The 24,915-nt window shown below is 44.9% G+C and overlaps 1 protein-coding gene across 7 annotated transcripts in view; it reads left to right on the top strand.

Annotated features, from left to right (window-relative positions):
* CHD1L (chromodomain helicase DNA binding protein 1 like) overlaps positions 1-24,915 on the top strand; it is a 46,272-nt gene that overhangs the window by 1,146 nt on the left and 20,211 nt on the right. For 2 of the 7 annotated variants that reach the window (XM_032464461.1, XM_032464463.1), the window contains exons 2-12: positions 4,547-4,659; positions 7,414-7,520; positions 8,071-8,185; positions 8,768-8,799; positions 11,927-12,008; positions 14,818-14,980; positions 16,285-16,440; positions 17,126-17,218; positions 19,761-19,857; positions 21,571-21,644; positions 22,966-23,076. In XM_032464461.1, the coding sequence (XP_032320352.1) occupies positions 4,547-4,659; positions 7,414-7,520; positions 8,071-8,185; positions 8,768-8,799; positions 11,927-12,008; positions 14,818-14,980; positions 16,285-16,440; positions 17,126-17,218; positions 19,761-19,857; positions 21,571-21,644; positions 22,966-23,076 (1,143 nt within the window). Of the gene's footprint in view, positions 1-4,546; positions 4,660-7,413; positions 7,521-8,070; positions 8,186-8,767; positions 8,800-11,926; positions 12,009-14,817; positions 14,981-16,284; positions 16,441-17,125; positions 17,219-19,760; positions 19,858-21,570; positions 21,645-22,965; positions 23,077-24,915 lie in introns of those variants that run through there. The other 5 variants (XM_032464462.1, XM_032464464.1, XM_014551670.2 and 2 more) reach the window with 5 other exon arrangements.

The following is a 24,915-nucleotide window of genomic DNA, read 5'->3' as shown; positions in this document are numbered from 1 at the left end:
GCTTTGTTGTGAATGAGACAAAAGGTGCGGTTCTGTGTCTAACTTGGAAGAGGGATGGATAAAGATGAATGGATGGGACACAGACATGGAAGAGAAAGACCTCTCCCATCTTGAGTCTCTGAAACTACGAGCATGATAGCTCTGTGTCTGCAAGGAGTGTGTATCCAACTTAAATATGGATTTATGGACTGATGCTTCTACGTTTGTGTAGTTTATATGTTTATAAAGCTAACGTTTTTATATGTTTGCCTATTTCCTTGCATGTGTTTTTGGGTATGGTACTTTGAGAACATGTGTGAGAGGAGGCTAGATCAAATGTTCACATTGACATTAGACTGTAGATTATATACCTGGAGAAATGCACACATGGATGGATGAGCGCTGTGTCAGTGAAGCTGAGACCATAGATGAGAGATTGCAAGTTTGCCTGGATGAATTAGAGTGAGTGAAATAAACAGACAAATGTGGGGGCTTGGTGGGAACGGATAAATGAGTAGTGGAGGGAAAGAAAATGAGTAGAAAGTGCATATATTCAGAGGAATAACCATTTAATAATATAACTTGAAATTTCTATTTGCCAGAATAAATTGACATTCTGAGAAACTGTTCTTTGTGAATTGGTTAAAAATGCTTACTAGTTTTTTTTTTTTTCTTATTAACAGGTAGTAAATGTACTCCACAAGTGAAATATTTAGGGTAACCACTGCCGCATCTGGGGGATGCATGGGTCATGCCAGCATCTTCATGCAGGGGGCACCCATCCTCCTCTTCTGTCTCTCTCCATCCCCCACCCTCACAGCATCTCCCCACTGAGTGCCCACAGCAGACTCATTTATTAACTTGACTTTTATGTCAAATATCTTTTAGGTTTAATTTCAAAAAAAAAAAAAAACAGTTAAATTAAAAAAACCCAGCATTTAGGGTAATAGTCTATGCATAAAGAAAAAATAGTTAGATACATAGTGCTACTGCTGGTAGTGCGTTTTTACCTATTCCTGCCAGCCCTCGGTCTGTGCATGGATACGTGTGTATGTCTAACTTCTTTTTTCCCTTCTTTTCCCGGGCTGGGCAGGGACTGAGGCAGAAGTGCAACAATGGGGATTCATGTACATACTTTTTGGAAACCATGGTTTTTTTCCTTATTATCATTTAGTTTTCTTCAGTATTATATTTAGTACTTCAGTGTGTGGGTGAGCCATAATTTAGCCAGCCCCTTCACTTAGGTATTTAGGGTTTTTTGCCTGTTTTACATAATATTAATAAATACTCTTGTAACCAAATACTTGTTATTGCTATGAATTTTAAAAATTGAGATATAATTGCCATGTCACATTATATGAGTTTTAGGTGTATGACATAACAATTCGATATTTGTATATATTGCATAATGATCACCACAGTAACTCTTAGTTATAAAAAGCTGTGAATTTTTAATTCTTCAAAGGCAGCATTTCTGGGAGAAGAGTATATAGAATTTTTGCTCATTTTTCCACACTCTCTCCAATGCTGATATTTTCAAATTTGAGAATGTAAAAATGCTGTTTTATTGTTTAATTTAATGTCTGTTGTTTACTAATGTTGTTGGACACTTGGGTATTCGTCTTCCTTTTCTGTTTAAGCTTGTTGCCCATTTAAAAAATGTTTTTTTATTGAGGTATAGTCAGTTTACAATGTTGTGTCAGTTTCTGGTGTACAGCACAATTCTTCAGTCATACATGAATATACATGCATTCATTTTCATGTTCTTTTTCACCATAAGCTACTACAAGATACTGAATATATTTCCCTGTGCTATACAGTATAAACTTGTTTTATAGTTTGTATATACCAATCAGTATCCTCAAATCTTGAACTCTCAGTTTATCCCTTCCCACCCTCCTCCCCTCTGACAACCACAAGTCTATATTCTATGTCTGTGAGTCTGTTTCTGTTTTATGTATAAGTTCATTTGCCTTTTTTTTTTTTTTTTAGATCCACATACGAGTAATATCATACGGTATTTTTCTTTCTCTTTCTGGCTTACTTCACTTAGAATGACATTCTCCAGGGCCATCATGTGTCTGCAAATGGCATTGTTTTACTATTTTTCGTAGCTGAGTAGTATTCCATTGTATAAATACACCACAACTTCTTTATCCAGTCATTTGTTGATGGACATTCAGGTTGCTTCTATGTCTTGGCTATTATAAATAGTGCTGCTGTGAACATTGGGGTGCAGGTGTCTTTTTGAATTAAGGTTCCCTTTGGATATATGCCCAGGAGTGGCATTGCTGGGTCATATGGTAAGTCTATTTTTAGTCTTTTGAGGAATCTCCATACTGTTTTCCACAGTGGCTGCACCAAACTGCATTCCCACCAGCAGTGTAGGAGGGTTCCCTTTTCTCCACAGCCTCTCCAGCATTTATCATTGATGGACTTTTGAATGATGGCCATTCTGACTGGTGTGAGGTGATACCTCACTGTAGTTTTGATTTGCATTTCTCTGATAATTAGTGATATTGACCATTTTTTGATGTGCCTATTGGTCATTTGTTTGTCTTCATTGGAGAATTGCTTGTTTAGGTCTTTTGTCCATTTTTAGATTGGGTTGTTTGTTTTTTTTAAGTCATATGAGCTGTTTATATATTCTGGAAATCAAGCCCTTGTCAGCCTCATCTTTCGCAAATATTTTCTCCCATTCCGTAGGTTGTCATTTTGTTTTTCTTATGGTTTCCTTTGCTGTGCAAGAGCTTAAGTTTAACTAGGTCCCATTTGTTAATTTTTGCTTTTATTTCTATTGCTTAGACTGCCCTAGGAGAACATTGCTGAGATGTATGTGAGATAATGTTTTGCCTGTGTTTTCTTCTGTTTAAGTCTTTAAGCCATTTTGAGTTTATTTTTGTGTGTGGTATGAGGGAGTATTTTAACTTCATTGATTTGCATGCAGCTGTCCAGTTTTCCCAACACCATTTGCTGAATAGACTGTCTTTATTCCATTGTATGTTCTTTCCTCCTCTGTCAAAGATTAATTGACCTAAAGTTTGTGGGTTCACTTCTGGAGGTGTTGGGGTACTTGGTTACAGCTGCTTGAGGGCAGAATCTAGACCCTCACTTGGCCTTTGCTGGTGTGGGTTGGACCACAGTTTTTTCCCCCTATGGTGTTTGGCTTAACCAGAGTGGTTACTGTCTAAAAACTATAAATTTTCTGTCTTGCTAGGCTGCCCCTTTCCTTTGGCTAGTGAGAGCAGGCTTTTATTTTTTTTGAAGTACAGTCAGTTACAATGTGTCAATTTCTGGTGTACAGCACAGTGTCCCAGTCATGCATATACATACATATATTCATTTTCATATGCGGGCAGGCTTTTATTGGACCTTTTTTTTTTCTTTCTTTCTATGCCAATTGACATTTCTGGGTGGCCAGTTTCCTCTAAGCCTGGGATATATGAGGCAAAAGGAAACCGGTTAACTCATCACCCTGTTGTTCACTGGGTCTCTGGGCACTAACCAGCCTGCTTTCCTCACTCCACCTTTTCAGAGTCATCCTATGTTCTTCTTCTTCTTCTTCTTCTTCTTTTTTTTTTTTTTTTTGGTAATATTCAGGGTTTTTAGTTGTATTAGCAAGAAGACTGGGGAAAAGAACATCTCCATCTTCCTAGCAGCAGAAGTCTCCAGATTTCACATGTTAATCTTTGATTTTCTGGGTTTTCTAACCTATAAGGTGGGGATAATACCTAGGGCACGGGATTGCTGTCACATTAAATGGGATAACGTAGGTACAGTGTTCTCTCCTCTCCCCAGTACTTAGTAAGTGCTTAGTAAAGATAACTTCTTAATATTTTTAATATTCTACAGTTGTATATTGTGTAGTTTCTTTTTAAAGGGCATGAGTTCAAACCAGAAAGTTTTGCATTTGTGAATAGTTCTTGTGTAAAGTGTGTTTGGGGTCTTCCCTCTTCCCAAGTTATAGCTGTTCTCTGAAATTGAACTTTTTTTCAAGTGAAAGAGAAAAGAGAGGCAGCAGAAGCTCCGTGTGGATTTCACACGCTTTCTGCGGTCCCTGTGCACTGGCAAACTCCTGCGCAGCATCATTTCAGTTCTTAACAGCACTGCATCTCTATGGAAGCATAACTGAATCTAGTCCTGTCTTGATTTTTTTTCCTTTAGCACTCGATGGCAGGTTTAAGTGGCTGCGATCAGGCAAGCAGACACAAGTCCAGTCCGCATGCTGCTGTGTGCTGCTGTGGTGCCTCAGTTAATGCCTCGTTTCCTAGAATGGACACTGATGTGAGACTCAGGCAGTATAGAGGCCAAATCCCAGGTTGACGTTCTCGTCTGTCAAGGCGGTCCTGTTAACACCGACGGGCTGTGTTAGGGCTTTGAGTGTAGTGGTGACTAAGGCTGCTCAAAACATAGTTTGGAGGTCAGCAAATGTTTCCGTGTCTGTAACTTCTCAGCAAGGGATGTGGCCGGTAAGGCTGGGGGTGTGGGGACTCAGGCGGCCTTCTTCAGTGAAGTCTTGAACACAGCCTGTGTGTGCTGAAACGGCTGCCGTGTTTTTTATTTCTAGGGATCCGTCTCCGCCCTTATCAGCTGGAGGGAGTCAACTGGCTAGCCCAGCGTTTCCATTGTCAGAATGGCTGCATCCTGGGAGATGAGATGGGCCTGGGTAAGACCTGTCAGGTACGTTGCTGTGGAGTGAACACTGTTTGCTCCCACTGCAGTACCTCCTTACAGCTTGTGACTGTCTTTAGCTGCCAGCTACTGGCGTGTGTTTTTATACTAGGAGGTAAAATGCCTGCGCCTTTGTTAAGAGAGCGTGATCTTGGTCTTGACTTCTTTAGCCATGGGGACGGTTTTGAACTTTGCACTCCCTTTGTTTTATCTAGCCCTTGACGTAGAATTAAAATTAATGGATAGAGTTTTTCTCTCTGTAAAGCAAATACACCTGTTCCAGGGCTCAAACTGACTCTGCCCTCCCTAGTCATACTTTATCTAGTTAACTGGATTACTTTTAAGTATCAGTCTCCCTTCCTCAGTGGGCGGTGGGGCTACTTCCCTTTTCTCTGCCCTGCTAGAGAAGCACACAGAAAGTGCCCTGTGTTCTCTGAAATGCCTTGGCCATACAGTGGTAGGCTGCAGTCTAGAGACCTGGAGAATCAGACGTAACCTCCTTGAGCATCGATTAGTGAGTGGTGTGTTAAGGTCAACGCTTCCAGTAGGTTGATCACCAATAGCAGTCCGTGTTGACAGATGTTAGCGGTAGGCTTGGATTTCTGGCCAGTCCAGACACAGACGCTCCTGGGGTTAATTACACAAGGTTTCCTCATCTGTAAGATGCCAAAGGAAGCCAGTGCAGTCAGGATGCACAGAAGAGGCAATTGGAGCTGAAACACGAAGGTGTAAATATTTGGATAGCAAGAGGGTTCACCAGTGAGCACACAGAATGAGTCAAGGTCTCATAGTCCTTTTAAGTCTAACCCACGTACATAGATGTTGCGCTGGAGCAGCTCTGCTCATAGTCTAGTCTGGCCATGTCTTGGAGACTCCTTGCTCTAAGCCAGGCATACCTCATCAGTCTTGGGATTATTCAGAATACAGTACGACCTCTGAGCGTGTCCCCTCAGGTACCTCATTTATGACCCTTGGGTTTCCCAGGCAGATGACCCTGGTCCTGGTACCTTCCTGCACTGAGAGCTGTGCAGTAGAGATACGTTTCCCATGTTTCTGGGAGGTAATAAAAGACTTGCACTCAGGAGCAGAGCCCTCTGCTTTGCCTGGGACACTGAAATCGCCCTGACTCCATCCAGAGCCAGCAAATCCCATGTGTCCTTTGCCTTTCCCAGAGTGTTCACATAGCCCAGCTTTAAGTGCCCTGACAGTATCACACCTCAGATTTCATCTTGCTAAAATTTTGTTTATAATTTTTGCATCCGTGTTCATGAAGGACATTGATCTGTAGTTTCCTTTGTATGGTTTTGGTCTTGGGGTAAGTCTGGCCTCGTAAATTGCGCTGAGAAGTAGCTCTTCCTTTTCAGTTTTCTGGAAGAGTTTGTGTAGTTATTGTTTCTTCCTTAGAAGGTTGGAAGAATCCACTAGTGAATCCAGATTTATTTTGTCAATATATCTCGTGGCAATAAAAGATAAATTTTCTCTAAACAGTATCCTCAAGCGAAAACTAAACAGAATGGTTTTAATTCAGTAAGTTCTTCTTGGGTGTTTGGGCACAATCTGGGCTGGGAAGCTATGGATAGTGAAAAAGAAAATTATTTCTGTTATCAAAGTAATGTGACCTCAGTTAAAACTCCTCACCACAGCACGCTGACCATAGTCACGGAGAGCAATGTGTGCTTTACATGGTTGAAATTATAGTGCACATGTAGTTTGTATATTATTAATCTGGCAGTCATTGTTATTTTCCATTTATTATGTTCTTTACCGTGATGATTTTCTGTTCGCTGCGTAACACCCGTCAAGGGAAGTGATCGTACTTTACTTAAATGCTCTCCAGAGGACGAGTGCAGACGTTCCCTCTCCGCGGTCCTGACACTAGCCTCGGTGTGGGCGTCTCCGGGCCCGTGCGGCTCTGTCAGGATTTTGGGGTTACATCCTTAGGGGAGGTTTTCTCAGAAGCAGCTCTGCAGGTGGGGCTGGGGGCCCTCAGACTTCTTGTTTCGTAAAAGAGTGCTGTGTTCTCTGTATGTCACGGCAACTTTTCAAAGAAGATATTCTAGTCCAAAGTGTGTGCAGCTGTATCCCTGAAGTAGTCTCTTAGGCGCTGAAAGATTTTCAGTGTAGACCCTGATGTAAGCTTATGAGACTTTATTTACTGTTTGTTTTCCTCACTGAATTTATGCTCCGGGAGAGCTGGGAGTTTTGTCTGTTCCGTTCACTACTATGTTCCAGAGCTCAGAATAGCTCCTGGTAAATAGAAGGTGCCCCATAAGTGCACGTGGAGGGAGGGGGGGCATGCTCCCTAGGAGATGCTGGCCAGCAGTGGGGCCCTCGCGCGGCCGGCCCTCTGCACAGCAGGTCTCGGCACTCCCTGCCTTGTGTTTCCAGGGCATCCCTGATCTTGCACGTTCCTTGCATTGTTCCCATTGTTTCCTGTTGTCTTTCCTGATGTTTCCCTTTGTATTAGAGCTTCAGTCGCATAGATGCTGAGCACCATTGCTTATTGACTGTTGGTGAAACTGGGCACCACACGTTTCTTTGGCGATTGTATTAAGGCTGTGATTTCCCCCCCGGGAATGGATTACCCTCCTAATGGGTGGAGACTGTACACAAGGTTTTGTTAAAGCAAGTCCTCTATAACAGTTTGCATTTGTTTTTATCTTTTTGATGCAGTTGTAAGTGTTCTCTACGAGGTTGTGGGAACTTTACTGTGTTCCTCATGTGGGAATGTGATCAACACTGCCTCCTTTTTCTCTGTTTCAGACTATCGCTCTCTTCCTTTACTTGACAGGAAGACTCAATGATGAAGGACCATTTCTGATTCTTTGTCCCTTGTCTGTTTTGAGCAACTGGAAAGAAGAGATGGAGAGGTACAGAGTAGATGCAGCTGAAATTTTATTTTTTACATTGATTGTTTTTTTCTGGGGTGCTATCTGAAATATGATAAAACGACATACTGCCCTAAGCAGTGAGTTTGTTTCTTCCAGAAAAGTGTGACCCAAGGCCGTGCCGCCAGAGACTGAGGGCTGGGGCGGGGTGGCCTAGGGATGCTCTTGTCACTGTTTGGTACTTTGAAAAGTCAGTACTCATGTTTAGTAAATTTTGCTGAACTAAAGGAAAACCCAGCTTTTTCATAAAGACATAGTGACACTTCATAGGAAGTAACCAATGTGGAATGAAAGTTTTCTTTTTAGGTTAACACAAGGCCCTTTTTGATGTTCACTCAGCCCTTTTCCATCTTCACACGAGAACTCGCCCTCGGGTTTACCCGTCAGTCTCGGCGAGCTCCCAGGGCCCAGGGCTTGCTCTGGCCGTAGGGTACCCTCAGGGCAGCCCTTCCGTGAGGTGTGATCCTCCAGACGTGCACCCGCTTCCCGCGGCTCGTTCTGTGTGTTCATCTGCCTCTCTTCGTGGATTCAGATTGGCTCCAGGGCTTTCCTGTGTAGCATACGCGGGTGACAAGGAGGAGCGGGCCCGGCTGCAGCAGGACCTGAAACAGGAGTCACGCTTCCACGTGCTGCTGACTACCTACGAGGTACTTGTGTGTTTCCCTGGAGTCAGAGCTCTTCACTTGGGACCTTAGAGGTCGTAGAATCCACTGGAATCATATTTAATTTTTTTTTGAGAGTTCGTATTTTTCTGGGAAGAAAGTCTGCTTTCATTAGATTCTCGGAGAGGGGCTGTGAACAAAGAAGTGTGCTCAAATGAGTTAGCTCTCTCTCCCTCTCTTTCCTGGTGGAGCAAGGGGGCAGCTGCCCCCCGAATGGTGGGTAGCAATAGGCAGGCGGCAGGGGGAGGGCTGTGGGCTGAGGCGTCGTCTCTGTTACTGGAGGATGGGAGAGGAGGACACTTAGCTCAAGTCTCTGTTTAAGTCCTTGCTCGTTGCGCTAAGCTTGCCTGGGTCACTGGAAGCAAGACCGTCCACTCATTGCTGCCTGCCTGTGTCTGTCTGTCAGATGGTGCTGCTTAGGTTTATGCTCAGGGCTTGTTTACACAGTGAATGAATAAGACTTATAAATAAATCCTGTAGTTTGGGAGAGTTAATAACAAACTAGCTTATTGACATCCGAGTTATGTCGGTGTCGGCCTTTATAAGGTGTCTTCTTTAATTTTTCAGATTTGCCTGAAAGACGCATCATTCCTGAAGTCGTGAGTATGCTGTTCAGAGCTCGCGTCTAGCGTACCGTGAAAGCCGTGTCTTTCCTTCACGTTGCAGTGCTTTGCTTCTTCCCTGGTGCGTCGTCTGGGAGTCCTGTTCATCTGTGTGGGACGTGGCAGGAGTCTTACAGCCCGACCCCCTGCTCGTTAACTGCACGTCCTTGGGTTAGTTAGTTAACCTCCACAAACTTCAGCTTCTTCATCTGTAAGTTGGGGATAATTAAATCTCTCACCTTGAATGGCGGTTGTGAGGATGAAATGAGATCTGGTGTACACGGTGGGCCTTCACATCGCAGCTGCATAGACGCCTTTCAGGACTGCCGTGTGGAGGCTTTACTGCATCACGGGAGGTGAATCATTTCAGCCTTTTCCTGGGAATATCCTAAAGTAGCAGTCAGTGCTGTAAAATTAACTTTTTAGAAGGGGATTTTTAAGTATACTTCTTTCTAATTAATTAGCTTTCAGGCCTCATATCAGCTCACAAAATACAGGAAAGTTAGATTTAACTCTTAGTACCACCTGGTAGGAGGGGTGACATGTTGCAGTGTGTAGTCAAGACAACAGTTACCTTACAAATGAAACGAGCGAGATTGTAGGTGAAAAGGAAGGTATGCTGACAGGGTTTCATTCTCCGTAGCGTGTGTAGTTATGATGCAGTTCCACCCAGTGTTTTGTTTTAAGTGTCACTTAAGTAAGCACAGTACCTTATTACTTTTCTTAAGAAAAAGAGATGCTTTCCTTCTCGCTTCTCTTTTGCGATCGATGCCCAGCTTAGTACGTGCTGAAGATCTCTCCCCCGGAAACGCACTGTTCGGGGAGTCAGCAGCAGCACCAGGAGAGTGAACCACAGAGCAGCCCTGAGAGCACACAGACTCTGGTAGAGGAATGAGAAGCGCCTGGACAGCCAGACTGCCGGGCAGTGCCTGGGCGTCTCACAAGACGAGGAGATGGGGACATAAATGTTATTGGGGACTTTACATACGTCATCCTGTTTAATCTTGGTGAAAACCCTAGTAGGTGGGGATTCTCAGCCACGTTCTAAATGAGGAAGGTAAGAGATTAGGTGACCCATCCTGGGGTACATTGGTAGTAAACGGCCAAGCAGACATCCAAACCCACCATGCAGTGCTGTGGATCTGCTTTTTAAGATAGCGTGTCAAAGTGTCTAGGTGCACTGGAGTTTCACGTTATTCAGCAGAAATACACTCTTTCTGTGTTAGGTCATCTGTCTTGAATCCACTCCAGGTGAATTTAAGAACCTGAGTAATAAGGGCCATTTATAATGTTCACTCAGTATAGGCTGCAAGAACACGGATGCTTGCTTTTGATGTATTTGGCAAGGTTATATTGTGTGTTACTGTACCGCACACTCTGAGAACAGCCAGAAAGTGGAATGTAATCTCTGCCCTAATGAGGTTTATTGTGGAGACTTGAGGCTGTGCATGTATGAAAGATAGGAAATTTTTTTTTGACAATAGATACGAAATCTTTAGCTCAAGAGGATTAGAAGATACTTTGTCCCACTGTCCACGCACTGCTGGAACTCCCTCCACCTCGTCCTCTCGGGGAGTGTCCCTGAGGGTGTCCTTTGATGAGTGATTTGCCATCCTTCCTTTCGGTGAGCCCAGGTCCCCTCCCCGCAGCCGTTCCATTGAACAGGCTTTGTACTGGATGCTTGCTGTGCGCCAAAACCTGAGTATCTAGTTCTTCACAGAGGAGCAGGACCAACTCTGTTCTGTATGGTAATTCAGGCAGGAGCCAAGCACTGCGCGGTGGCCACTTCCACACCTCATTTCATGGCGTGTGTCCAGCTTCGGCTGCGCTCTTCCCCTCCGTGGTCCTTTGGTGCGGCCCCTGCTGTTCAGCGGGGGTGGCCCTGCTTCCTGCTCTCCCTCCCTCTGCCTGCGCCACCCTCGGTGGGAGAGTGAGTGGTGCTAGGCACCTGCTTCTGCGCCTGTTTTCTGGGTTTTCTGTGTGACCTTAGAGGAAGAGGCTTCCCTCCTTCTAAGGCCAAGCTCTGCTCAAGACCTTACTCTTAGTATTTGAAGGATTTTTATTTCTATACCTACTACTCTCCCAATATTCTGCTTTACTTGTATATACATTTAGTTTTTTAAGTATAAAAATAATGTAATGGGACTGTAAACAGAGTGTTTACAAATGAAATATCAACTTAAAAATCTTAAACTTTCACTTTATTATCTTCTGCATGATTTTCACACTTTTGAAAAAGATACAATATTTATATATTTTTAGTTATATAGGCTTTTTATCACAGTGTAATCATTTATCATTTAAAATGCTATATTTCATCATGCATTTTGGACCTGGTAGTATTTTAAGCTTTTTGTTTTTTTAAATAATGCAGCTTGGAACATATTCATACATGCATGTATTTCCAAATTTTGAATGTTTTCATGGGAAAAAACAGTTTCCCAGGAGTATTTGCAAAGAGTATCCTTTTATGACTGCAACCTATTGGGAAGTTGTGGTCACAACTATTACGCCACAGAAGTGCTCTGTCCCACCACTGTGACTTCCAGGTGAACAGAGCCAGTGAGGAAGCTTCCTGTCTGTAACGTTTGACCCTGTGCACCGCTTCCCCATTTTAAAACCATCCTTTTTAGCTACTATGATATCACCGTCTGTTGGCTTTTCTCCTGGGTCGGAATCTCAGCTCTGCCTCATGCTGGCTATATGCCCCTGACCAGGTTACCTACCTTCTGAGCGTTAGTCTCCCTGTTGGTAAAATGGGCTCAATGATGTCTGCTTACCTTAGTCTTTGGATTAAGTAGCATACCTAAAGCCCCAAGCTGAGTGTTTGGCACATAGTAAGTGACTGTAAATGTTTCCTTTTGCTCTTTGTCTCCGGCTCCTTCCTTTCTGCCTTCAATGGTCTTTCCAATCTTGGAAAATAAATTCCCTTAATTTTATTGCCATATCCAGAAACTGTACGTACATGGTAGTCTCAGATGAGAAGGCAGTGTGGGTGTGTTTCTAACAGAGGGGGCCTGATACCCGCCTTCCCAGCAAGCGCCGTGGTGTCGTGGTAGGACTCCTGGCGGTGAGGTACGTGTCTGAGTCACACGAGACTGAAGGCTTGGCTCTCCCCCCGCAGCTTCGCGTGGAGCCTGCTCGTCGTGGACGAAGCTCACCGGCTGAAGAACCAGAGCTCCCTGCTGCATCGGACGCTCTCGGAGGTGAGCTCGCAGGGCAGCCTTCGTTCTCATGTAACCCCCTTTCAGAGACATTAGCTTAGGTCTATACAGAGCCAATTAAGTTGAAACTTTTTTTTTCCAGTCAGATTTCTGCAGTTAAATGAACATTTTGTGGTGACAGAAGGAGTGCTTATTATGGCCTAACTGCTTCCTCTTGTCGTTTACAGGGGTGATATTTACTAAAATCTGGTTACCAAGTGACTAAGGTTCTACCCCAGTAAAACACATTGTATTTTTGGAAACGTTTCAGCTCTCTTCTGGTCTTCTTCAAAGAGGCAGTTTCTTTAAAAATAGTCTTACTGTAGTTCTTCTGCCTGCAGTAAGGACTGCATCTGACATGTTGTACCCCTTCTCCGTTTACCTGTTTAAAACCTTGGACGGTTCACCACGAGGAGCCTGATCTCCTGCCGTAGAACGTTTCCTCCAGCCTCTCCTGTCTCTGTCGTTCTTCTGAGTGTCTCACCCTTGATCTTACTCTACTCTCTTGCCCTCTGGCGCAGCAGGTGAGCCGTGTCGTTGGCGCCCTAGATCTGCCCTCTTTTCTGAGGAGCTAGTGGAGTAGCTTGTGCGGATGGAGGGCCCTTCTCCGTATCGACCTAGTAAAGGCTTGTTCATTCATGAGACCACATGTGTGAATGTCTGTGACCATCATTGAAGTTTGGTTCCTATCCTGTAATAAATCAGCTAATAAATTTAGAGGGAATTCAGAGGAGAGTCTTAGGTCTGAATTGTGTATTTACTGGTTAAAAGTCCAGTTTTTAGTGCTTTTATGCAGATATGGCCACTGTCTGTTATTGGCCCAGTCTTAAGGATTGCTGTCCCCTAGTGGGCCCCCTCTGCTCTGTGGTGTCCTTTGCCTTCTTTTTAGGGACTCTGCATAGCATCTCTTTCCCAAGAGGTTGTCACATCCTGGCACCTAACCTTATAAGAGCCTGCTTCATAAACTGCCGTGCCAGCTTCCTGACCTGCAACGGGGAAGAGGAGCACGTGCAGCAAAAGGCCCCGGGCTTGGAGTGGGGAGGCTAGCTCTGCCCCTGGCTCCAGGGCCTTTTCTTCTTACTCGTAAGGAAACTAAGGCTCGGAGGGACTCAGTGAGAGAACTGCTCTGCGTCATCCGAGGGTTCCTTTTTAGGTGAGGCTGGAATTGCAGGCAGCTGGCTGGTCGGAAAGAAACAGTCACATTTACTGATTGGGCCGAGGGAGGGGAGAAAGGTGCTGCCTTTTTTCCCCGCTTCCTAAAACTGTTTTCAGCTTGTTTGTTGAAGTTGGAAGCAGCCTAAATGTGAACACCGGGAAGTGGTCACACAATTTATGCTCTGTCCATACAGTGCGTTTACGGAGTACGGCTGCCGCGAAGAATTGTGTAGAAGGGTGTTTAGTAACATGGAAAATGTTTGTAAAATATTTTATGCAAAGTGTTTACAGAATATTACACACACAAACAGAGATTATCTCTGGAGTTTTTTCCCTGATAAGTTTTAATGCAAAATGGACACAGCTTTGAGTAAAAATGTGAATAACTCAGGTGGTAGGGTAAGCTGATTTTAGTACCTGACAACCTTGATTGTCTTCGTTGACCTCATATTCTTTGGGTCACTTTAGCCCTTTGCTTGGTGAGCACATATTGTAAAAATGTGATTTGATTACTAGAAACATTTATTTGTGACCAGTTCCCGTGCTTGAAATGCTTGAAAACTTTGCCCTACAGGCATAGCAGGCATGAATGGGTGGGCGTTGATTAGACAGTCTAAAAAGAAACAAAACAGAAAAGGGAGAATGCCAAAAAGAAAAAAAAAGACTTTCAAATCAGTTTTAACTGATTACGTCATTTCACCCATTACCTTTTCTTCCTTCAAAAGCAGTATCTTCTTATGACCCCCCTCCCAAATCAAAACGTAGACACACAAGAAGAGTAAAAGGCAACAGTGACCCTGTTGCGCTGCATGTTAACATTTAGTGTACGCGCTGCCACGTCCTTTGCGGCCCACGAGTGCGCCCACACAGAAGCACGCGTGTGTATTTTTTTTTTAAATCAAGATGTATTACTTTAAATATAAAAGTGCAGTGATTATGTATGTGTGTATATGTATTTACATACACACAATGTATTTCGATGTTTGATATATACTCATAGGCTGTGGCTTTCTCTTTGTGTTGTATTTGTGTGTGTGTGTGTGCGCGCGCGCGTGTGCTGTGCTATTTAACTCAAGTAGTGTGTGCTCTTGTTGATGTCAGTTCAGAGGCTGTCCTTTGACTAGTATCTGTTACTATTTTTCCTAACCTTTTACTTCATTAGTCTCTTATTCTTGGTGTTCTCATCTTTTGCTCAAAGTTTAGAGCTTCTTTCCACTTTGGGTTGTTTATGGTCCAAAAAAGTCCAGAAGTCTTCACGTCTTGCACTGGCTGCACCTGTGAGGGTTCACAGACGGGCGCTCTTGTAGGAGAGCGCTGCCTCCGCCTTGCGTGCTGGGCGCCCTGCCTAGTGATAGCGCGGCGCGCATCCCCACGCGGGCTGCAGCCCGGCAGCCGCCCTCAATGTTCACGCGGTGCTTTAGAGCCACAAGTGAGTTTACCTGCATCTTTGTAACGGCGTCGTCTTCAGAGAATCCTCAGCCCCTCTCAGGGCTGGAGCCAGGGCGGAGCCCTTGCCTGCGCCCGTGCCCCTGGGTGTCGGCCCCTCTGGTCCTCTCGTTAAACCGCACGTCTCTGGGCACGAGTAATGGTTGTGCTGGGGACTCGGCCTTGCCTCCCAGGGTTACGGGTTTTCACCTCGGGTGTTCATGCGTTTGAGTTCTCAGCCGTCTTCAGCCTGCTGCTGACCGGAACTCCCATCCAGAACAGCCTCCAGGAACTCTACTCTCTCCTCGGTTTTGCGGAGCCGGAGCTCTTTCCCAGGGAGCAGGTGGAAGATTTCGTTCAGCGGTACCAGGACATAGAGAAGGAATCGGAGTCAGGCAAGTTCCCTTCTCGCAAACCACGCCCGAGGGGCCTGGGCCCAGAAGGTGCCCTTGTGCATAACGGTTATGGAGAGAAAAGAAAGGGAACTGATAATCAGAGGGCACCTTCCGGGAGGGGAGGCGCCGCACACAGACGAGGCGACGTCAGCGCCCTCATGCTGTTCCGTGTCTGCTCTCGGTGACTCTCTTGCTTGTTTGCTACGTGAGTCTGTGGTAGTGCTCACCGGGCCATTTTTGGAAGAAATGGTGACTGCTGATTTGCAGGCTTTTTTTTTTTTTTCCTTCCAACATGTAATTTCTATAAGGACTTTGTAAACTTTCTGTGCTGCTTCCTGAGGCAGAAATATATGTGGGTGCTGTAGCCTGAATCTACTGTCCAGCATTCCACAGCACTGGTGTTTCTTTGCACACTGCACAAAACCCAAAGTCTGGACGGTTGGGTGGTGGAAGTGAAGGGGGGAGGCCTACGTCGTTCACACAGGCCATCTGTAGTCTTCTTCCTCTCACACCTGTGCCCCTCTGCCTCCTGGAATTATCTGTCTATTTCTGTGATATTATGCCGGGATGGTGATGCAGAACAAATGGCAGGCATGCCAGTGTGTGGTCTGTATGTGCGAGGTGAGTGTGATTTGGAAGGGCTTTTCACAGCAGAAACACCTCCACCGCAGGCTGAGGATTACCTGGGGAACTGCTCTGATTGCTCCCATGTTCAGGGTTGCCAGATAAATATATGTCACCCAGTCACATATTACACAGGATGTACTGATATTTAAAACATTGTTTGTTGTTTATCAAATTCAGATTTAACTGGGCACTTGTATTTTTATTTGCTGTATCTGGCAACCCTACATGCAGTGTAATTCCAGTGTAGGCTAGGTTTTGAAGTTCACAACACCCGGGGAAGGAGCAAAGGGATTGTAAGTTTGAATGCTGGCAACATTAGCATCCAGCTGTGTGTCTTTGGATAAGGGCTTAATTTTTCTGAGCCTCACTCAGCCTTAGAAATGGGGACAATATCACCTACTTGCCTTACATTTCTAAGCTTTTACGCTGATCAGATGCAGAAGTATCCCGGAAACAAAATAGCTCAGTGCAAATGAGATTCCTGGTAAGAATCAGAAGAGCTGGAAGGGAAAACCCAATAAAGGAAGAAATACTATGAAAAATTACCATCCTGGCCTACAACACAGAATTGGCATGAAAACGGGAAACAAAAATAAAGTGCTGTGTGTTCTCTAGTAGTGCAAAGCCTCGGTCTTGCTTCTGTCCCACGCTACGTGTGTTTTTTTTCCCTCGTGCAGCAAGTGAACTATACACACTCTTGCAGCCATTTCTGCTGAGGCGAGTGAAAGCGGAGGTGGCTGCAGAGCTTCCCAGGAAGACGGAAGTGGTGCTGTACCACGGCATGTCGGCGCTGCAGAGGAGGTGCTACAGGGCCATTCTGATGAAGGACCTAGGTGATCAGAGGGCACCTGTCCGTTTAGAAACTAAATGAAGATATGATTTTCATGCAAGGCAGTGTTTTATACTCAGGCTTGCTTTATGTAGCGAGAATATGGGATGGAACTTTGTTTTCTGAATAATACTCAGGGCCGCTGCTGTGAAACTGGCAGTGTCTTGAATGTAACTCAGACTTTCTCGGTTGTTGCGTTTGTGAAATCCGCCCCCCCCCCCCTTTTCCTTACTGCCTGTAGTTAAGCGGACACTTCTAGGTATCCCAGTCATGACTTGCGTTTTCCCACCATGTCATGTATGTAACACATTGCAGAACATTTTTGTTGAATCAAATTTACTGGGAGGAATTGGGACTGGGAAGGGGGAGAGAGTGGAAAGACCTTTCAGTTTTGTGTTTTTTTGTTCCTTGGCTCTGCAGTAGCTGTCAAAGAAGGAAACAGGATTCTGCAGAAGGCTAACAGAGTACTGCTGAGTTCCGTTTATAGTTAGGTGGATTTTAAAAACCAGATGATGGTTAAGAAATCTGCATATTGATGTGCTGTTAATTCTTAATGCAATTCAGTGAAATTTGGGAGGTTAATACAGGTTTGAAAGATGTATTATTGAAATGAGTAAAGTTATTTATGGAAACTTGAGGGTTTTTTGTTGCTCAGTAGTACCTCTCTGTGTCTCTTTAAAAAATTTCAGACGCGTTTGAAAATGAGACGGCAAAGAAAGTTAAACTTCAGAACGTCTTGTCCCAGCTTCGAAAGTGCGTGGGTCACCCGTACCTGTTTGATGGTAAGGCGGTGCCCATTTTTCTGACATTACTTTTTCACATTTCTGTGGCCAGCCTCGTAGCAAAGTTCTTCCAAAGCTTTGCCTGTGTTTACGGTCTGCTTTTCCCTATTTTCTTGTGTTAACTTTTTTATGTCAGTGTTACCTATATATTGCTCATATCTTCAGTTGTCCCTTTTCCGTCCTTCAGGATTTTGTTTTTTTCTTTTTAAATTCGAGATCCTGTCATAGATGCTGGGTTATATCTCTTAATTTTCCTAAAACCTAGCATTTTTTTGTGTGTGTCTTCAAAACTAGCACCCTTTACCATCTGTCTTTTATTCATTTTGCTGTGATGCAACCAAAAAGGCCTTGTAGATACTCCCCTGGGTCTCAGGTAACAGGCTTCCAAGAGCAAAATACCACTTTCTCTGTACAGCAGAAGCCGGCATTTGGATGGGCTGGATCCGGTGGACAGGCCTGAGACACTGACTTCTTTCTCATTTCAGACAGTTTTCACTCTAGGGATCAGCTGGTTCCTTTCGATGATCTGTGAGGCCGGCTGGGTGCTGCTGTTCTGCGGGTGGAGGTGGACGGCCAGTGAGACGGCTTCAGGGGCACTTCTTGGGGTGGGTGGTTGAAGCCGCCTGGTGGACACACTCCCGGACGGAACTAGGGTAGCTTTTTTGTTGTTTGTTTGGCCATTTTTTGGTCTTTCATGAGATTGACAGTTTTGAAGACTTAAGGATGGTTATTTTATGGCATGTTTTATAATCTGGATTTAGCATTCCTTTATGATCGGATGTCCTTTTCTCAGCCTTTTATCCCGCCCTTCCTGCTTCACGAGCGGACTCTCAGACGCTCGACCAGTGGTTCACATTTTAATTAACCTCTCAAAACCTTTGATCCAGCTGATCACTTTTTTCTTTCATATATAATTTTAGTTTACTTTTAATTGTTTTTACATACTACCATTCATTGTAGCAAAATAAGAAAATGTAGATCAGCAGAAATAAACCTGAAAGCCTCATAATTCTACCTTGACTATAACCCTGGATATGTAACCTTGTGGATCAGTTTTAAGTCTCATTTATCATTTATTAGCCAAAGGTCATATATTACCTATGGTGTTTGAAACATGCTTTTTTTTTTTTCTTTAATACTCAGTTACACAACTTGACTGACTTTCCGCATCAAGAATTGTATTTTTATGGCTAACATTCCATTGGATGGATGTGTCATAAGAATTTAACAGCCCCTCCCATCTCTTGACGTTTGTGTTGTCTCCACTGCTGTGTAATGACAACCAGCAATTATACCTACTTGTATGTATAATTAACAGTCACACATATTTCTAGTGTGTAGGTAAAAAAGTGTTTACTTTCACTTGGACAGATTCTTAGAAATGCAATGCTGTATCAAAGGGAAAATTCCATTTGAGACTTTCGGTGTCTAGCCCCAGGCCACCCCGCAGGGTAGGATGGAGCCTGTTAGCCCACATGCCTGCCAGTAATGGGTATTGGCATCCTTTAGAAATTTTGCCAAATTAAAAGGTAGTCATCAGCTTGCATTTCTTTATTTGAAGCGAAGTTGTTATCCTATGCATCTGGTTTCTTCTTTTTTTCTTGTTTTTCTTTTTTTTTTTAAATTGAAGTACAGTCGGTTGACAGCGTTGTGTCAGTTTCTGGTGCGCAGCACAACGCTTCCGTCGTGCGTGTCGGTCGATCGCTTCTTGAAGCACTTTTTCCCTTTGGCTCTGGGACAGTTCTTTCTCCTGCTTTTCTATCTGCCTCACGTCTGCTCCTCGCCGCCTCCTTTGTTGCTTCCCTTTCGTCTCGTGGATGTCTGCAGCTCCCTGGAAGCACTGCTCTAGCCACACTTGACACATTTTGATATGTAGTGTGTTCATTTTCATCCAAACGGTTTTTTTTTTTTTTTTTTTTTTTTTCAATTTCACTCTGACTGGCAGCCTTTGGGCCAGCTCCAGGCCTTCGGTGGCTGCAGGGGTCTGGCACTGAGGCTCAGCATGGAGGGTTCGCGGCGGCCATTTCAAGGGGGGTCCCAGCCAAGTAGCTCTATGAAGCGTTTTCAAGTGTCCTAGACTCTTAACTAGGTGCCAGTCAAGACTTTTTTTATTTAAGGGAGGGGGCACTGGGAACATGTGGATTTTAAAAGAAGCCCCCCGGGTTATTCTGCCACTGCCCCCTTAAGAATTACTTGTTTATACATCCAAGCCTGTTTCTTCATTTGTCTCCTAGATTGGGAGCCTCAAGACTTCAGTTTGGGACTGTTTGGTCTTTAGCACTTCCCTGTGCCTCAGTTTCCTAAAGCGTGGCTCTGACCCCTGGGTAGACATTAGGCATGCTGGGTGTGCAGGCTCTGTGACTGGTGTTAGGCAGCTCTGAAATACCATGCAGACAAGTAACTAGAAAACGCTTCAGAGGTGTGCGACTCGGGCCCGTGACCAGTGAGGGCGCTTGGCCTCTGTAGCCTGGCCAGCGGCGTCTCCGGTCAGGGCCTGCCCGGCTCGGGGCCCAGTTACTGGGAGGGATTCTTTCTTTTCCAGGTGTAGAACCAGAGCCTTTTGAAATTGGAGACCACCTGATCGAGGCCAGCGGGAAGCTTCACCTCCTGGATAAGCTGCTGGCGTTCCTGTATTCTAAGTAGGTGGGAGGTTCGTGTCTTCTGCTCTGAGCTGGTGACTTTAAAAACCAGAGTCATGAGCAACTCACTGATTTTTTGAAACTTATCCCCATTTTCCTTTTTTCAAGACCCTGATTCAGGTTCTGCCTTCTTTGCAACTGCACTCACCCCCCAATTCCACTCTGTCCCACGCCATCCCCTCCATAATCATCCTTCCCTTCTCTGAATTCCTTCAGCCCTTAGGCTCCCAGTCCAGCACTTGGCAGTGCACTGCCTTATCTGCTGTCTGGTTGATTCCTGTGTGTTAACCATGTCACTCCGGTTGTTTGGTTCCACAAGGACAGAGATAACAGCAAGCATTTCTTTTTTGCCTGCTGGTACCTTGTGTGGAATTGGCATATAGTAAGTACTTAGTCAGTATGCACGTTTGTTAACTTGTGGGGTTTAGTTTGAACCCAGGAAGAACGTGGGGGGGCTCTTTGCCCGAGACATGAGTTGGGCATCAGAAGACCAAGTCACTTCTGGAGCCACTGATGTTTAGTGCCTGGTGTCCAACCTGTATCTAATCCTCCTGGTCCCCAGAGGGACAGAGCAGTCTAGAAGAACCCCAGTTTCCCAAGGATTTCAAAGTTGCCCCTTAGGAACAGTTGTGCCAAGTAGGCCTAAACCAACTAAAATCGCCCAGCGCTAGGAATGTGCGAGACAAATAACTGCATGTCTCACTGTAGTTCATTGGCTATGGTGTTTCTACTCCAAGTTTGCTACAGTTGGAGGACCTGTAAGTATCTTCTCTCCAACCTTTTCATTTCACAAGTGATGAAACAGGCCCAGAGAGGTTGTGTGACTTGTCTAAGGTCACACAGCCAGCAAATGACAGAGATGGGATTAGAATTAAGGTCCTCAACTTTAAGTTCAGTGCCCTTTCCACCTGTTGGGCCTAGAGTCTTAAAAGAGTTTTTCATAATTGTTCCTCTTATACCCATTGCAAACTCAGGTTAAATCAGCGTTCCTAATGAGAGTGTTGTTTTGACTGTGCCATAATTCTTTGTGCAAACTTAAAATTACAGCTGACAGCATGGGGCTCTAGGCTTGACCTTATTCTTGACGTGGTCCATTTTGCCTCCTCCTTTCCTCTCTCCTCTCCCCATACAGAGGTTTTCTCATGTGTTATGTGGGATATGAGATGCCCCCTGCCCCTTGCTTCTCTGAAGTGACGCTTCTGGAATTTTCAGCCAATCCTGCTGTAGATGAGAGGGTAGTGATTTCACCTCCACGTGGAGATGAGCCGTCGATGGCTGACCCCACGCTCTTCAGGCTCTCCAGTTTTTGTTTTGTTTTTCGTACTTTTGAATTTTGCATTTTACTCTTTGCATTTTTAAATGTATTTTGCTGTGAAGAGCATGTCTTTCTTTCCATTTAGTCATTGATGCCCTAGAAAGACGGGCCTTGTTGTCCCAGGGCTTCCTGTGCCCTCTGGCGCATTGACACACGCCCCTGGGAACACCCCCGCTCCAGGGTGAGAGCTGCTGCCCAGAGCCCACATGTGGGGCCATGTTCTTATGTAAAGCGTCTGGCACTTCCCAGAAAGTCTCTGTAACGAGTGTGACATTTATGTTTCTGCGTCAGGACTTCACTGCTTCACAGATGTGCGTTCTTTGGTAAGTCTCACCTGAGGGAAACCCACCTTCTGTGCTGCTGGGGTTGGCAGTTGTCCCTTTTCTTTTTTTCGCCAGGGGCCATCGAGTTTTACTTTTCTCCCAGATGACCCAGATGTTGGATATTCTCCAGGACTACATGGATTATAGAGGTGACACCCCTTGACCACTGCATCGCTCAAGACTTTTAGGCAGAATAGTCCAGATAGGTCCATGAGGAGAGATCCGGGGTGCGGGGATGTTATAGAGGAAAGCAGTGAAAGGCATTATTCAGAACCAAAGGAAGATTGAAAGTAAGGAGAGAGATGTGTGACGCAGGGTTTGACAGGAGGGTAGAGACACGAGGGCAGGAAATAAACACACAGCCCCGTCAGTGATGTGATTGAAAACGATGGATGCTGATGATGGATGTTCACTTGGCTTACTGTGATAATCATTTCATGAGGTATGTAAGTCAAACTGTTGTGCTCTACACTTTAAACTTATACAGTGCTAGCTGTCAATTATAGCTCAATAAAAACTGGGAGAAAAAATTGTGTGTACTGGAGAAAATGTGTGTTGCAAAATTTTGAGTGTTTTTGAAAATACGAGCTTTCAGTGTCCTGCAATATTCAGCTCAGCAGCTGAGGACTTGTTCAGGACCGGTAGAAAGATGAATATGGGAATCACAGAGATCCCACCTACCTACCAAGGAAAAGCAAAGGACATTTTTTTCTACATAGACAGTGGGGAATGTAAGTTATTACCTAGGGACTCTGTTTAATACGTAATAAAATTTATGTGGGATGATGGGGAAAAAGGCTGTAATATTGGTTGATCTTGAGATTAGTGGTGGAGTATCAGCTCCAGACTGTAACTATTTAAAAAATGAACTCAGAGGAGGTCTCTTAGAACCGTGTGATTCCCCCAAGCACCGCAGGGTAGCTGGTCCATTGGACGCTCGCAGGAATGCACTGGCGTGTCGAGGAGGCGTCCTCAGGTCACAGGCAGGGCTTGAGCATCTGATTTCCCTCCCCGACAGCGGGTCTATGGTGACGGGTGGAGAACCCTGAAACTTCACTGAAAGGCAGCGCTGGGCCATCTGGCCGGGCTCATTCGCTCCCGAGTGCTGGTCTGACTTGCCTGGGAATTGGAGCTGCCCCACAGTGGGGACCAGCGTGCCTGTGCCTCCAGGCTGACTTGGGATTGTCAGCACTGAGTGTTAACCCCACAAGTGCCAATACATCAGCTCTATGTATTTTTTTCTCGTATGTGTGTAGAAAACCCAGGGGAGTTTATTATGGTGAGTTCTTTTGTAAACAGTGAAATATCCCCAGGATTTAGATTTTTCCCGTGGGATTTACTTATAATAGGGGCCTGCCTGCATCTGGAAAGGGACAAAATTAGCGTTTGGTTTTGAGCTGACAGCAGTTTATTCCACAAAGAGTACTTGAAAAGGGTTAATATTTCTCCTTTTTCTTCCTCTGTGTGAAGGCTACAGCTACGAGCGTGTGGACGGTTCTGTGAGAGGAGAAGAGAGACACCTGGCCATTAAGAACTTTGGACAGCAGCCCATTTTTATTTTTCTCCTGAGTACCAGGGCAGGTGGGCCGCAGAGACACTGACAGAAACAGACACATAAGGGACGATACTGTGCATTTACATCCTAACCATTAGTACCTTTTCCCTTACTTCTCTGAAAGGTGAGGTTATTACTGAGGACTGTAAAGAAAGGGGACTTGAGGTGGGTGTGATGTAGGTTGATCAAGGCACTGGACTTCTAGTGGGGTGCTCTTTTCTGTCCACCCTAAGCACTCATCTTATCAGAGAAGTAAGGCTGAAACCTGGGGTTGTTGGAAAGTAATTCTAACCTGCTTTGACCATTGACCTTGGATCGTCCTGAAAGCTTTCTAGAATTTGTGCAGAGTTTTAGTCACATTCAGTAGAGGCAGCTCTCCTCCCAACCATGAGTTTGGGAAATGGGATAGCAGCCTGTCTGCTTGTTGTCCTTCCTACAGGTAAAAATCTGGTTTAAAAACCATGTGATTACAATGGAATTGGCAGCTCTTTAGAATTATTCGTAACACTGTTTACATATGAAGTATCGTGTATGGCATTTGTCGTGCTTTACCCGTTACAGAATGCTTTCATTTACTCCAATAATACGAAACCCACTCTTGGAGATGAAATTTTTCTCATGTCGTGGAACAAGCAGACCTTAAATTAGTTTTGAACTCACAGAGTCTTAAGTTTTCATTATTTTATTTTATTTTTCGTAGACCTAAATCTTGATGGAATAGATGCGGGAGCTCTAAGGGGATGTGTGTCCTCTGCTATAAAGAGACCAGTGTCTTTATGAAAAGAGAGTTCAGTCGTATTTAGGAAGCATTTATTAAGTGCCTCTGACCAGAGGGTATGAAAGGAAGTGTTAGCTGTAACCCTTGAGTGTAAGGAGGGCGCTTCACCTGCGTGTGTGTCGTCTCTGCGGCACAAAGGGAGAGTCAGGCTCGTTCGGCTCCGTTCACTCAGGGTCGTAGGCTGCACCCTGGGTCTCAGCCGTTTATTCGTGTCATCCGTGGTCTTAGGGGTGCTGTTAGGAGACACTGAAAGGGGCAGCGCAGAACATCCTCACTGTTGGGAAAACAGCCCGCTGACGTGTTACTGATTTCATCGCCTTCGTTTTGAGAGAGCGGCATGGTTTGAACCATCTAAAATTAGGAAGAAAGAGAGCTCTGCTTTTCAGCCTACCTCCCTGGAGTACTCAGAACTAGTCAGAACAGAGTGATTTTTTTTAGGAGCCATAGCAGTCCTGGACAGGAGCCTTTCCAAACACTGTCTTGTTCACTCTCTTTTTATCTGTAGATTTGCATCATTATTTATTTAATAGTTACCCTCCAACTTTGAACTATTTCTGATTGAGTCATATTGCCACCAGGTGGCAGTAATAGCACATGAATGCGTCCCAAACAAGCCTAGATACGGCTTATTTGTAAGATAGCACCCCTCGATGACGAGGAGCTGAGCTTAGACGACATTAACCCAAGAAGCAGAGATTTTATGAGTGCACTTTAGTGACACGAGGGCCCGAGAGGGACTGTGGGGTAGAGGATAGCGCGTGGGCTCTGGAGCCAGACCACGGGGCACTGAGCCCGGCTCCTTCACCCTCAGCTGCGCACGCTCTGAAAAACCCCGTGACCTCCCTGTGCTTCCATGTCGTCATCTGTAAAACGAGGATAGTGAGAGTAACGACGCATAGGGTTGTTGGGAGGGTTAAAGGAGTTAATATATGCGACGCTTATTAGAACGGCGCCTGGCAAGGAGTGAAGCACAGCCCCGGGGTAGCTGGCCTTATGAGTAGGTGTAATTTGGCATCTCTCAGTAATCGGTCTTTATTATCTCTTTATTCCAGCTTTAACTTTATATGAAGGCTTTAATTAGAATGTT

This window comes from Camelus ferus, chromosome 21, assembly GCF_009834535.1.
Source record: "Camelus ferus isolate YT-003-E chromosome 21, BCGSAC_Cfer_1.0, whole genome shotgun sequence".
Lineage (NCBI taxonomy): Eukaryota > Metazoa > Chordata > Mammalia > Artiodactyla > Camelidae > Camelus > Camelus ferus.
This window is presented reverse-complemented; position numbering and strand designations above follow the sequence as displayed.